Source organism: Cyprinus carpio, chromosome A16, assembly GCF_018340385.1.
Source record: "Cyprinus carpio isolate SPL01 chromosome A16, ASM1834038v1, whole genome shotgun sequence".
Lineage (NCBI taxonomy): Eukaryota > Metazoa > Chordata > Actinopteri > Cypriniformes > Cyprinidae > Cyprinus > Cyprinus carpio.
The window spans coordinates 7,758,750-7,771,640 of NC_056587.1; the positions used below are offsets into that span (position 1 = coordinate 7,758,750).

The window sequence follows — 12,891 nt, forward strand, 5'->3', positions numbered from 1 at the left end:
GAGGACAGAACATGCCCAAAACTATATTTATAAAAATACAATAAAGGTTCAGGGTCTCAGTGTACCAAAAAAAGATTAAAGGTCATTCAATCAGCATGGTACAGTAATATAACCGTTTGGGAATCACATTCTTCTGTGTATGTTACAGTTTACAGTATATGTTGCTCTCCACCCCTACATACACACACAGTCTTACTCTTAAATGAGGAAGAGGTGGCGTCACCACACCAGGTTCAAGTTAAATCTGCAGTATGCAATTCCGTACTGTAGCTTTAAGAGAGTTTCCTGCAAGTGTCCTATAGGTTTACACAGTAAATTCAGGACAAATACTTTGCTTATTTTTCTATTATATAGGCAATAACTTTAAGCTGGAAATTGGACGATTATTAAAGCTTTATAATTGTAGTTATAGGCCTCGGTGCGAACAGACCTTGAGGGACCATTTATGTGCATACATACAGGGGCGGAGTCACAAATATCCAATTTCTGTTTTAGCTGAATTTGATAATATCATGTAATAAGCATCAGCATTGATGTACATAATTATAAAACAGTTTGAATACACACCAAAAGCTCTTTTAAATGTGTTATTGATGTTTATCGACACTTTAAATGGTTTTCCAAGAGGTCAAAAAAACGAATTCATATCATTGAGATGAACTCGTCTCACACAGTGTTGAATTTTTAATGATCTGTGAGCATTTCTTAATGATGAATTACCCCCCACCACAGAAAAGACATGAGAAACTGGCTGATCCATCCTTAGATTCTCTACATGACCACAAATGTTAAAAATGTTATTCACTATTTTCACTTAATATGCAAGTAGAAAAAAAAATATTTCTGTATTTCTGCTATAGTATGTTTTAATACGCATAATCAATAATCTGTCAAGTGTTTTCTGTAGAGAACTATGCCTAAATGGGCAGTTTGTAGAGCTGTGTGCTTTTGTGCTGCCTGTCATCTAGCTATGAAACCCTCCACCAGTTCATATGATTATGTTTCGAGACCTATTCAGACAGTTTTAATACAAGTTAGAGGACCAGGATTTAAGGTTGAGTTACCAAGCAACATTTTATCCCAAAATCATTCTCATATTATTCCTGATAGCCCATCATCAGTGCTTAGTCATCATTACTGGACCACACAGAACACAAAGGACTTCAGTTTTACAGCAGGAAACATTTACAGAGAGGTTTCATTCTCAGGTTCACAGAGAAAATACAATGATTCAGTAAAGAAAGGATGACTTGGCCAATTCTGTGGTGCATTCTGGGAGATCAGTGCTCTGTGAAACTAGATACTGTGGAATAGTGACGTGATAAGTATTGATAGTGGGAGAACAGAGTGTCTAAAAGTGATTTGAGGATAAAATATTGCTTGAAGAGTTCAGGATTTCAGGATAAGGAGTGAGAAGTGGGTCATTTAGGGGCACCGAACCTGCGGCTTTTATTCGCCCCAACCCACCTATCAAAAAATACACTAATTTACATAAGAGTGCTTAGCCATGTCTGCTTAAAAACACACCACCAGACTGTGGTCCACACATACTTTCTTACATTCTTCTGCTTTTCATCCCTCTGTCACTTTCTAAACCATGTTCATGGCATCTTCGGTGAGGAAGGAGTGAATGTACGCAAAGGAAGGCCGTAGTTTACAGTCTCTGCTCCAGCAGCTAAGCATCAGCTCATACAAACCCTGTGGGCACACGGCCGGACGAGACAGGTACACCTGAACAAGAGAAAAAGAGAGAGAGTGATTGAGACTATGCTAATGTTTTTCTTATGAGGGTTAATAAGTGATAGCAAGCACACACACCTGTCTGCCCTGGTCTCTGAAAAACTCCCCCGCGTTGTCAATGACCTGTTCATCGGTCATGTGACTGTACGGCTGCTCCTGACACACACTCAGCATCTCCCACAGCGTCACGCCAAATGCCCACACGTCACTCGCCGTAGTGAACTTCCCCTACACGCACACAAAAATTGACCAATACCAAATTGTAAAATTAATGTTATTATTTTCAATTCAGTTGTAATACATATTTTATGTCATAAATATCATTCTGATAAATGTAAATTAAGTAATTAAATATATTTTAATTGTGGTAATGCAAATTTATTTATTTTAAAAATGTAAATTTTATTTATTAAAAAATAAAAAAGATGAGCAAAATGTTATAATGTCATTTTTTATTGCAAGACAATAAATATTAAATCTGATAATAAATATTAATAAAAAATATATAAATTAATGGATTAAATATATCTTCATTATGGTAATGCAGATTAAACATGTTCTCTAGTGGTCCCAAACTTTTTTAACCCCATTATATATACTGTATTTTTATTTAGTAATAAATAAAAAGATATACAAAATGTTATGATATTATTATCTTATTATAAGATAATACATAATAATAAATATTAATTAGTAAATATAGATTAATCCGGTCACAGACTTTTAGACTCTATTATAAAGATTGTATTTTTATTTATATACAACATTTTATATATATAAAGATATTATTATATATATATATATATAATATATATATATATATATATATATATATATATATATTTTTATTTATATACAACATTAAAAGATAACAAATGGGAAGTCTGATAATAAATATTATTTAATAAATATAAATTAATTAAACATAGCATCATTATAGTAACACGGAGGAGACAAACTTATCAATAAAAAAAAAGTTTGTCATTAATATTCCTGTATGTTTTCATTTATTTATTATAGAAACAAGTCCTCACCATGAGGATGCACTCCCATGCCATCCAGCGAATAGGCAGCACAGCTCGCCCCTGTATCCTGTAGTAATCGCCAGCATAGAGGTTCCTGCTCATGCCAAAATCAGCTATCTTTATCTGACGCTCTCCGCCGCGGTCCTCCCCCTCACCCCTCTCTCCACCCACCAGGCAGTTCCGCGTGGCCAGGTCTCGGTGCACAAAGTTCAGAGACGACAAGAACTTCATTCCTGATGCGATCTGACTCGCCATGGAGATCAAAGCTGGGTAGCTGAGACAGAAAGAGACATTTATCCTCCCACACTATGGGAAATGCATTTCTATTAGATTCTATCATTGCTTGATATTGTCATTGTACTGTTCTGTGTGTTTGTGCACCTGATGGTTGGTGTGTTATGTGCAGGGCCGGTCTTGTCCAGCAACACTCTATGGGAGAGGTACTGATTGAGGTCTCCACTCTCCATGTACTCTGTGACCATACACAGTGGGTCACTGCTTACACACACACCCAGCAGGCGGATTATGTTCGGATCCTTCAGGCGAGATAAGATCTTCACCTCCTTCAGAAAATCATTTCTGATGAAAAAAAGAGCATGAAAGGAATGAGAGATTAACAAGAGAAGGGGAAAAGACAGAACATTAAGATATGAAGTGTATGAAGAATTTGAGTTTACTACAGTTTTACAAAATACACAACAGTTACAGCTTAAGAACTATTCCAACCAAATCTGAAAATATTGCACAAAACATATGCACAATAAAATAATTACATAATAACCCATAATAATTATAATAATTAAAATAAGCCACATATGTCCTAAGTTCAAACTAATATATCTGTTTTTTTTAATATCCTTCCATCTATCTATCTACGTACCTACCTATCTATCCACACACATTTATTTTATATTTATTATTTATTATTATATATATACACACAATTCAAAAACTAATAGAGTTACCTGGCATTTTTAGAAGCATCTGGCCTTAAAATCTTCACCGCCACCAGCAGAGGGCGCCCTTTCCTCACATTAAATGGGAACTCAAGGTTTTCAAGGTCCTGGGGGTTTTCAATCTCACACAGATGAACCTAACAAGGAAACATACAATATATAGCCTGCTATAAAGGGAACAATTTTATTTAAATAGTCTGCTTTTGGCCACACAATAAGGTTTTTGAAGAAAGAATTTCGTGAAGCGGAGAGGGGTGTGGGACTTTGTAATGTTAATGTAATCCAAAGTTGTACCTCTCCAAATTGTCCTTCTCCCAGCTTTTCTTTGAATACAAGTCGTTCCCTTGGCAACTCGGGCAGTGGTGGACAATCAGTGGGCGTGGCTAAGAGGGCGGGAACTGCATATGTATTGTTACCACTAACTCCTTGCAGGCTAATGATGTCAGCTTCTGCATAATGAGGAACACTTCCCCCGCCTCCTGATGCTTCTCCATAATGAGCCAGGCCAGGGGGCGGAGCTCCAGGATAAGGAGGCGGTCCCTCCTGAATGGGTAGGCCTTTATCAACCATATCAACAGCACATGCTAAGAAGAAAAAAAATGAACAAACGAAAAACTTATAATAGAGAGCCATATTACATAATAATAATTATAATAATAATAATAATGAGTAATTATGAACTGCACACATGCACTTAAACACTCACATACACTGGAGAGGACACATTATGTACATGCATACTGTGATATGATTGGCTGTCAGAAGACAACAAGAAAACACTAACATACTCCCATACTCTCATACGGTACCTCATCCCGGAAAAAATGATATGCTACGGAAAGTTTTGGCCCTGTAGACTTTACTTTTACTCTCTCTAATGTATTTAGTCTGGGGTCAGTAAGTTTTTTTTTTTTAAGAAATTCATACTTTTTGTTCAGCAAGGACAAATTTTTGATCAAAAGTGACAGCAAAAACATTTACATTGTTACTAAAGATTTCTATATCAAATTTATGCTATTCTTTTGAACCTCATATTCAAAGAATCTGGTTTCCACAAGTATATTAAGCAGCACAATTGTTTCAGTGTTGGCGATATCGATAATAAGAAAAGCAGCTTGAGAGTAAAATCAGCATATTAGAACGATTTCTGAAGGATCACGTGACACTGAATTCAGCTTTGCAATGATGGGAATAAATTATATTTCATAAAATGTAGTAAATAGTTATTTTAAATTGAAATAATGCTGCACAATATTAATTTATTTACTGTATTTTGATCAAATGTAAACAAGTACATTAAATCACAATAAACTTAGATTAATAATTTAGAAAAATGTTTGTTGCACTGGTAATGAAAGTAATGGCAGATTTAAAAAACAAACAACTCAGGCAAAATCATTAAATCACTGAACAATTCATGTTTATTTCACTCTGTTAGGTCATCTTAGTTCTAAACGTATTAATACGTGATGGATTTTTATATTGTGATTGACGTTTAGGTCTGGGACAAGGGTTAACCACTACAAGCTTCCAAGACAATTTTAAATGTGTCCTTCATATAACAAAAGATACAATTTTAAATCTTTTATTTAGAATAAATTCAACCCCAGAGACATAAAAGTCCCAGAAACACAACTGAAGAAACACCCTTTTATGAATGTTTAATATCCTCTGTGCTGTTCTGGGGTCATTACATCACTAACCGTTGCCTTTAGGAGTTCAGGGCACCACCCCTTGCCCCTTGCCCCTTTTTTAGGGCAAAATGAACCCCTCTCTCTTACCCTGGGACAGGTTTTGGGGCTTTTCTTGCTGGCTGTGGCAGTTTGTCAGCCTGTTGGGGCCATGTGTCAGGTCAGACAGGAGGAGATGATATGCTGGGTTGTTTAACAGCAGTGCTAGGAGGACACACACACAAACACACACACACACACAAATCCCACGGACACACAAGTCCACGAAGGGTACGACAGTGTGAGCAGACACCACATGACAAAAATGACACGAAACGGCACAACCACAACCAAACCACAGCACAACACAACCGTGTCACATCACAACATGAGACGACACAACAACAAAACACAAACAACAGGGCCGTTAATGGTTGACAGAGCAAACCAGTTACATGTGAGATGCACAAACACGGCAGGCAGTGTTATCATTGATAATGACGCAGGCTGTTAATCATCTTTTCATTGGTCAGTCTGTTGTGGGGCATTCGTTTATGTTAATTAATATATGAAAACAATCACACAGTGATTCAAAAATTAAGTATCTGTCACGAAAGCAACTATGGCATTAAAAACCGGAACATTTGAGTAAAAGTGGAGTGTGAGTGAAATCAAATCTGCCTCGCTCCTCTCTCTGTCAGATAGGACAGTGGCTCTTTGTGTCTGGGTTGTGGATTGTCCTAAAGTACTTTTTCGGATGTCGTTTTGGCAGTGCTGTTGATTCCCCCTGGTGACCCAGGTTCCTGTGCATTTACTGAGTGATGAATGCTGAGTAAGCGTGCGTGTGTGTTTTGTGTGTGTCACCTGTGCTGTCACGTTGCTCTTGGGGCCGCAGTACAGTGCTGGGCTCCTGGTATTCTCCCTCGCGGTCTCGGTCGTCGGGGAAGGTGTGTATGCGCTGGTAGCGGCTGGAGTATGTGTGCGTGTTAGTGTTATTGATCACCACGCTGTCCGATGGAACCGAAAGATGAACCCGCAGCTCGTCGCTGGAGAGGCTGCCTTGTGCCTGGATATACAGAGACAAATAGAAAATTAAAGAGCCATGAAATCAAATTTGGAGTTTTGTGGCGTTTTGTCCATGTCTGTTAGCTATCTGTATGCTAGTGTATTCCTAAAATGGTATAACAGATAAATGCACATAAAATACAGTTTTCTATTCTGAAAAAATAAATCAAACAGATGAATATTCTGCTTTTATACAACGGTCTAAAAAAAATATTAAATTTTATTTATATTTTAGACACAATATTGCCAGTTACTCTATTTTTGCTCCACCAATGAAAAGTTACAAACAAAGTCAAAGTAGAATAAACCATTGCGTGCCTCAGAAAGAATCAGGATGAACCTGAATGCTTTTGAATGAATATGTTTACTGAATAATTCAATGACTCACTCATAAAGATTTACTTGATTTGATGAATTAACCATTGTTTTTTAATAAATCACCTAAAAGAATGATTCAATTACTTATTATTAAAAACATTTACCATTTTTTCCCAACAAGAATAAGTTCTTATGAACAAATCAGTTGAGTTAAGGACTCGCTTATAAAGCGCGAACACAGTTAAGTGGAGTTATACAAACACTGAAAAGACCCAGTGCTTTTGAACTGTTTAAGAACAGAGTAATAAAAAACACCTTGCCAAGTAGCTTCTTCCAGTATTGCCTCCAAAGTATGACAGCTATGATAGCCAATAGGAGCAGGATAATTCCAACCAGGCAGCCAATCAGGATGGCCGTGTTGCTGCTGTCATCTTTGGCCACAGGTAACCCGGCCCTCAGAGTGACGGCAGAGAACTCTGTTAATACGAAACACAACAGTTCAAGATTACATGTGTATGTTAGTGTAATGCTGGCCTGAATTTACAAATGATTACAAACACCACAAATGAGGCATTTAAAGACCTTTAGAGTGTTTAGAGAGTAAAATCTCTAGTACCTATTAGTAACCTTCTAATCTCAGTGCTGGGTGAGGCAGTAACAAGCAAATGCCTTCATGGTTTTTGACACACTTTCTGTGATTTGACTTGCTTTCTTATACACTGTGTGTGTGTGTGTCTGTGTTCTTATGTCAGTAAATTTAGAAGGCAGCTGTTGTTTTGGGGGACTGTAATAAGCTTTGACGGGGGTAAATGAGCTATGAGAGTGGGCACGGTCCAAAAGCTAAGAGAACTGAAGTTAATTCAAAGAGGGACTAGAGCAAGGAAAGCTGGAGCAATTTCACAAAGATTCTTTATGAGTTTGGCTATATAAAAACACTAACTCAAAACAATAGTGCATTGTTAAAATCAAGAAAAAAAAAATAAAACATCCAAATCATGCAAAAAAAAATTCTACTTGCTTCAAGATGGACTCGCATACACACGCACAACAACCAACCACATTCTCAAGGGATTTTATGTGAGGGCAGAGTTTTCAAATGCGAAGAAGTTTAGAGGGGAACATCATAAAAGGCCTCTGTAGTGGTAAACATGCCATACAAATCTAAGACGCAAGAACAAGTATGGGAGATGGTACTCTTTTCTTCCCCTTGTTCTTCTATCTTTCTCTCTCTCTCACCTCTCTCATTGCAGTGAAGTAATGGTCATAAGGTGGTCTAGAAAAATGAGGGTGTGCAAGTCAGAAGAGGGAGAATTAGAGAGATAGGGGTGGGTGACATGGGAGTGCTGAAAGGTGAGGGAGGGCAGACTGTGAGCTAGGCCTTTTCAGTTTGTAAAGATGCATTTTCTAAATTATTCTCCCAGTAAACTTTATAAATAGGGTTGGAAATGAAGAACTGGTTTAAAAAAAAACAAAAAAACACTGAATTAACAATATTAACATTTTTAGTAGTATCCTTGGTCCAGCGTGCTGTTGTAATAAAGAGTCTTGTTGTAATAAATAAAACGTACACAAACATGACAGTTCGGTACACATCTCGGTTTTGACATCACACTTTGGTACATTTTCGGTTCAGCAGGGGGAAAAACGAAACTATTTTTTTTTTTTATCTATTATTTCTTTAAATAAACTTATTTATAATTAAAAATTTCTTAGGAATAAAAATCTACCTTGGCTTATGCTTTAGTGAGCCCTTTTACATTAGGCCTAGGGTTACAGTTAACAACAGAGCCCAAACTTAAATTTAATTACTATTTATTTTAAAAATATAGCAAGCAACACTCAACTTAAAAAATATATATGCAAACATCTAAATTGCACATAATGTAGTTTTTAAATTAACTTATAAATTATAAAAATTATGTTTACTGTTGAAATATACTCATTTACACAGTGCCTTTCATAACTCGTTTCATAACAATTTTTTTAAACATTAAATAATTAGTCTCTAGACTTCATTTATAGATTTATAGATTATTAGATTATAATGAGGATGGTTTGAAGTGTGTTTAAGTAACTGGTGGGGCTGCTGGTTCCGTTTGCTAGATTAGGGGTGTGAGGAGAGGTAGCATTGAGAGGACGAGTGCTAGAGGAAGGCAGAGGAGGAAGGAAGTATCCATCCTCAAAAGGCACTGGAGACAAGACAGAGAAAGAAATATGTAGATAAGCAGGCTTTATCTTGGATAAAGCATGAATATTGATCATTTCGTCTCTCTATCTTATCTACAAACCCATCAAGTACGAGTCTCAAAGTGAATGCGGCCCAAAGATTCACTTTTTCTCCAAATTCTTGTTGTCAGGTGTAAGTACCCTTTCAAGTCACACTACTATGATTTGCTCATAATTTGACATTGACCAACCAATCAGAACCCAAAGGCACGCACTCAGAAGAGTCATTTAGTTGACAGTGCTTTTTTAATTAGGGCGGTAACTTGAGCTATATTTCATTTAAGACATTTAATTTAAGAAGTCCATAATGATGAGCGCAAAACATTCAGAGAGAAGTCAAGACTTTCTTTTGAATGATGTCGGAATATTTGTTTTGTGGCCAAGGATCATACTATTCATTCCTTTCCTGCAAGAAAAAAAATCTTAAACCAGTCTAAGCTGTTTTTGTTGGTCTCAGCTGGATTTGGGGTACTTTTCATAAGCTTGTAACACTGGAAGACCAGCTTGCTGAACCAGCATACATCAGCTTGACAAGACTGTGAGACCAACTAAACCACAACAACTCTCTAAAAAAACTCTCTGATAGGTCAATCGCAGCTCACTTTGGTCATTTTTTATATAATTAACGCCAAACTGTATAATAGAACAATTTACTACAAAGCTGAGCAAAACACTCTTTCTTCCCACTTAATAGAAAAACTCAAATTAAACAGCCATGCAATATGTCAAAATATGATACATAATAAATTGCTACTATATACTTAAAAGTGGCTGCAGAACCGTAATGGTAATGAACCAGTGCACTTTGCTGTGAGAGGTCAGGTGTGTGTGTGTTCATACTCGAATAGAAGCTTATCTCGCTGATGAGGAGCCAGCGGTCACTGAAAGAAAAACGGCAGCGGAGGATTTGCGCTGGTTGTCCTCCGAGTGGCAGTGAGATGGTGCGGGACGAAGGGTCGTGTAGGTCAGACAGCGGCACCTGAAGACTGAGCGCAGGCTCTGCCCACGGGCTCAGCAGACTGGCCTTAAACTCACACACCACTTCGTTGAACACCCGCACATGCTGAGTGTGTCTGTGATTACTGTGCACCTGTAACACAGACATTTAAAAACAAAAATCTGCAATCAGACACTAGACTGCTGGGAACAAAAATAAGGAGCAGTGGAAACAACGGACATCTGGGAGAAATAAACAGAAGTTATTACTCCACAAATGAAGAAAAAAAGGTAAGGTACAGGGAGCAAATGAAAGGTGGAAGGCTAGAACATATATAATGTGACAGGTTAGACATTAATGGCGCTGTTAGGTCAATGTGTAACTGTGCACATGTGTGCAAACGCTCACTGATACATAAAACAAAACAAAATGCTACAACAGCGGTAGAAGTTAATGCGTAGCCAAAGCTATCATGTTGATACCTCATAAGTCTCTCTCTCACACACACACACACACACACACACACACACAAACACACACCTTGGTGAGAAATGATTTTGTAAACAAAATAAAGACTGTTCGAGTAAGTTTTAATTTAATGTGTTACTTGCTACTATTATTTGTGAAATTTATTACCAATTTCTGAGTGAGAACTGTTTTAAAGTAAATCCTACACTGATTTATTCTCAATGTGTAGCAAACTTTGCACTGGAGTTCCTGAAGCAACGGGGGTTGATTTATACAGGAAAAGTGCTGGTGAGACTTGAGGTATTCTGACACGGCAGGAATACAGCCAGAAATACTCTAAACAAAGGTCTGAGAAAGTGAGCAGAGGGAGGCAACATAAATCATCTTGCAAAGGCACGTGAACACGTGAAGTGCTTGTTGTTATGGAAAATGTTTTAATAGGACCCCTGGTCCTTTTTCTTAGTATCTTTTGGGAATCTGCTGCGAGACTTGCAGGAAGCAAGCATTAGAGGAAGTGTTCAAAACACTGGGAAGCCACAGGAAAAACAGGGCGACATGAGAGGATGATGCTGTTTGAACTGTAAGTCAAAAAGAAATAAGAGAGAATGCTCTCTCAAGACCAGAAAAAGTCAGAAGTGGTACAAACAAATCTGCATTCCTGGTCTGGAAGACCCTTAAAAAATGACAATGCACACACACAAACTCACATACACGCAAATAACAAACAACAGAAATAATTATGGCGCCACAAATTGGATAACGAAACACTCAGATGCCTCTCAGAATCACACATGACCACAAATGCAAAGCCACAGGCAGAAAGATGAACAAAAACAAATCAAATGTTCATTAAAGGGGTGAAGGATAATGACAGACTCCTGAGGGTGATTTACTGAGGCAGAGCTTCATTGCTGTCCTACTAACTGACTGAGATGACTTTCATTGTATGAACAAAAAAGTTATTTGGCATTCAGCACAAGAAAGAAAGAGATGAAGATGAGTAAGTGATGACAGAATGTTCAGTTTTTGAGTGAACTATCCCTTAAAATGTTTTTCCAGACACTTTGAATGCCTTAAAATCACCTTGAAACCATAATTTAAAATGGCTCAGAAACATGAAATTACTATTGAGAAAAAGTTCTAGTATCATTTGTTTGCCTCGCTGTGATTTTTAAAGCAATGACATTAAGGCATTTAAAGTGAAACTTAAATGTCCAAACATATTTTGGGTTGCCTGTGCACATACTGACCTGCATGGTGTGAAAGACCCGTGTTTTCTCGAAGTGAAACTCAATGTCAACAGTGGGCTGGCCCAAAGTTTCTTGATTCCAGCCCACGTAATCATATCCCGGCCACACTCTCAGCTCTTTACTCTCCATGAAATCATTCCCACCTAAAACACCATCACACAACTGGCCCAATCCTCCGAACATCACCCTACGAAGAAGAGAGAGACATTACAGCAGTGAAGTCATAAGGCATGTCCACACACATACACACAGATGCATGCACTCACATAAGTGTTGGAATTTCCCATGCATACCCACATCTGGCTAGTGTCAAACCTTAGCTTAGGTATTGCAAACATTTCTCCTCCATCAAAACACATCTGGGAATGTTTCTACACAATATTCGTCAACCCCACTTGACAGGTACACATACATACATGAGAAAGGGCTCTGGACTTTAACATACATCACGGAAAATGAAGTCTGACAGGAGCAGGTGAGATTTGAGAAGTTTACCACAGCAAGTTCTCAACTGCTTGTTTCTGACACACAGCATGAAGCTATGGTTGCAAACTGAGAAATGGTTCCTTTTTTCTGGTATTTTTTTCAATATATGATTCAAATGTTTTGTTCCATCATCGGTTCTAGAATGTGCATTCTTCTACAGTTCAAGGCTGATTCCAAATGGACTCTGAGCCAGTTCTTTTTAGTGAATCAAAAACATACACGCAACCAGTGTAGTCTAACCACTTTCTAAATGAATGACTCTCATGAGTCAGTATTTTAAGTGAATCAAACACGTCATTTTTATTTATTTGTCACTAATCATTGATTTCGGCCAAGGGAATCTTACAATCTCCATTCCTACTTAAACATACTTGTTTAACTCAACAAAATGATTGAAAAATTATATTTGATGGTTTCTATATCATTTTTGTTTTCAACATGTGTAGCACATACATGTACAATTTTCATGCAGATATGGAACAATTGCAGGGAGCATGAAATTCCATTCTTAAAAAATGAAAATAAACAAAGTTGCGTGTGTGTGTTTATACATTACCCTGCCTCTTTACTGCCATCATAGACGGAGTCATTAAGGTAGACAGGACTGCCTGATAGGTCCATCACATGACCCACAGGAGCGGTGTACGCCTTCAGCCCGTCTAACAAAGAAGAAGCACATCACTCAAAGGTAAACATTATTCCACTGCAAAAGGTGCCTGATGTGAATGTAATGGAGTTGTGTTTGATCAG

The 12,891-nt window shown here is 37.5% G+C and overlaps 1 protein-coding gene across 3 annotated transcripts in view; it reads right to left on the minus strand.

The window, feature by feature from the left end:
• Positions 1-957: 957 nt before the first annotated feature.
• The window catches only part of LOC109074571 (epithelial discoidin domain-containing receptor 1-like), a 30,002-nt gene continuing 18,068 nt past the window's right edge, over positions 958-12,891 (minus strand). For 2 of the 3 annotated variants that reach the window (XM_042772349.1, XM_042772350.1), the window contains exons 6-18: positions 12,698-12,800; positions 11,656-11,842; positions 9,841-10,090; positions 8,850-8,963; positions 7,090-7,250; positions 6,256-6,457; positions 5,503-5,616; positions 4,016-4,305; positions 3,731-3,858; positions 3,147-3,344; positions 2,775-3,039; positions 1,819-1,968; positions 958-1,731 (exon numbers count right to left, since the gene is read on the minus strand). In XM_042772349.1, coding sequence (XP_042628283.1) covers positions 1,591-1,731; positions 1,819-1,968; positions 2,775-3,039; positions 3,147-3,344; positions 3,731-3,858; positions 4,016-4,305; positions 5,503-5,616; positions 6,256-6,457; positions 7,090-7,250; positions 8,850-8,963; positions 9,841-10,090; positions 11,656-11,842; positions 12,698-12,800 — 2,303 coding nt within the window. In that variant the 3' untranslated portion in view covers positions 958-1,590. The remainder of the gene's footprint in view (positions 1,732-1,818; positions 1,969-2,774; positions 3,040-3,146; positions 3,345-3,730; positions 3,859-4,015; positions 4,306-5,502; positions 5,617-6,255; positions 6,458-7,089; positions 7,251-8,849; positions 8,964-9,840; positions 10,091-11,655; positions 11,843-12,697; positions 12,801-12,891) is intronic. The other variant, XM_042772351.1, reaches the window with a different exon arrangement.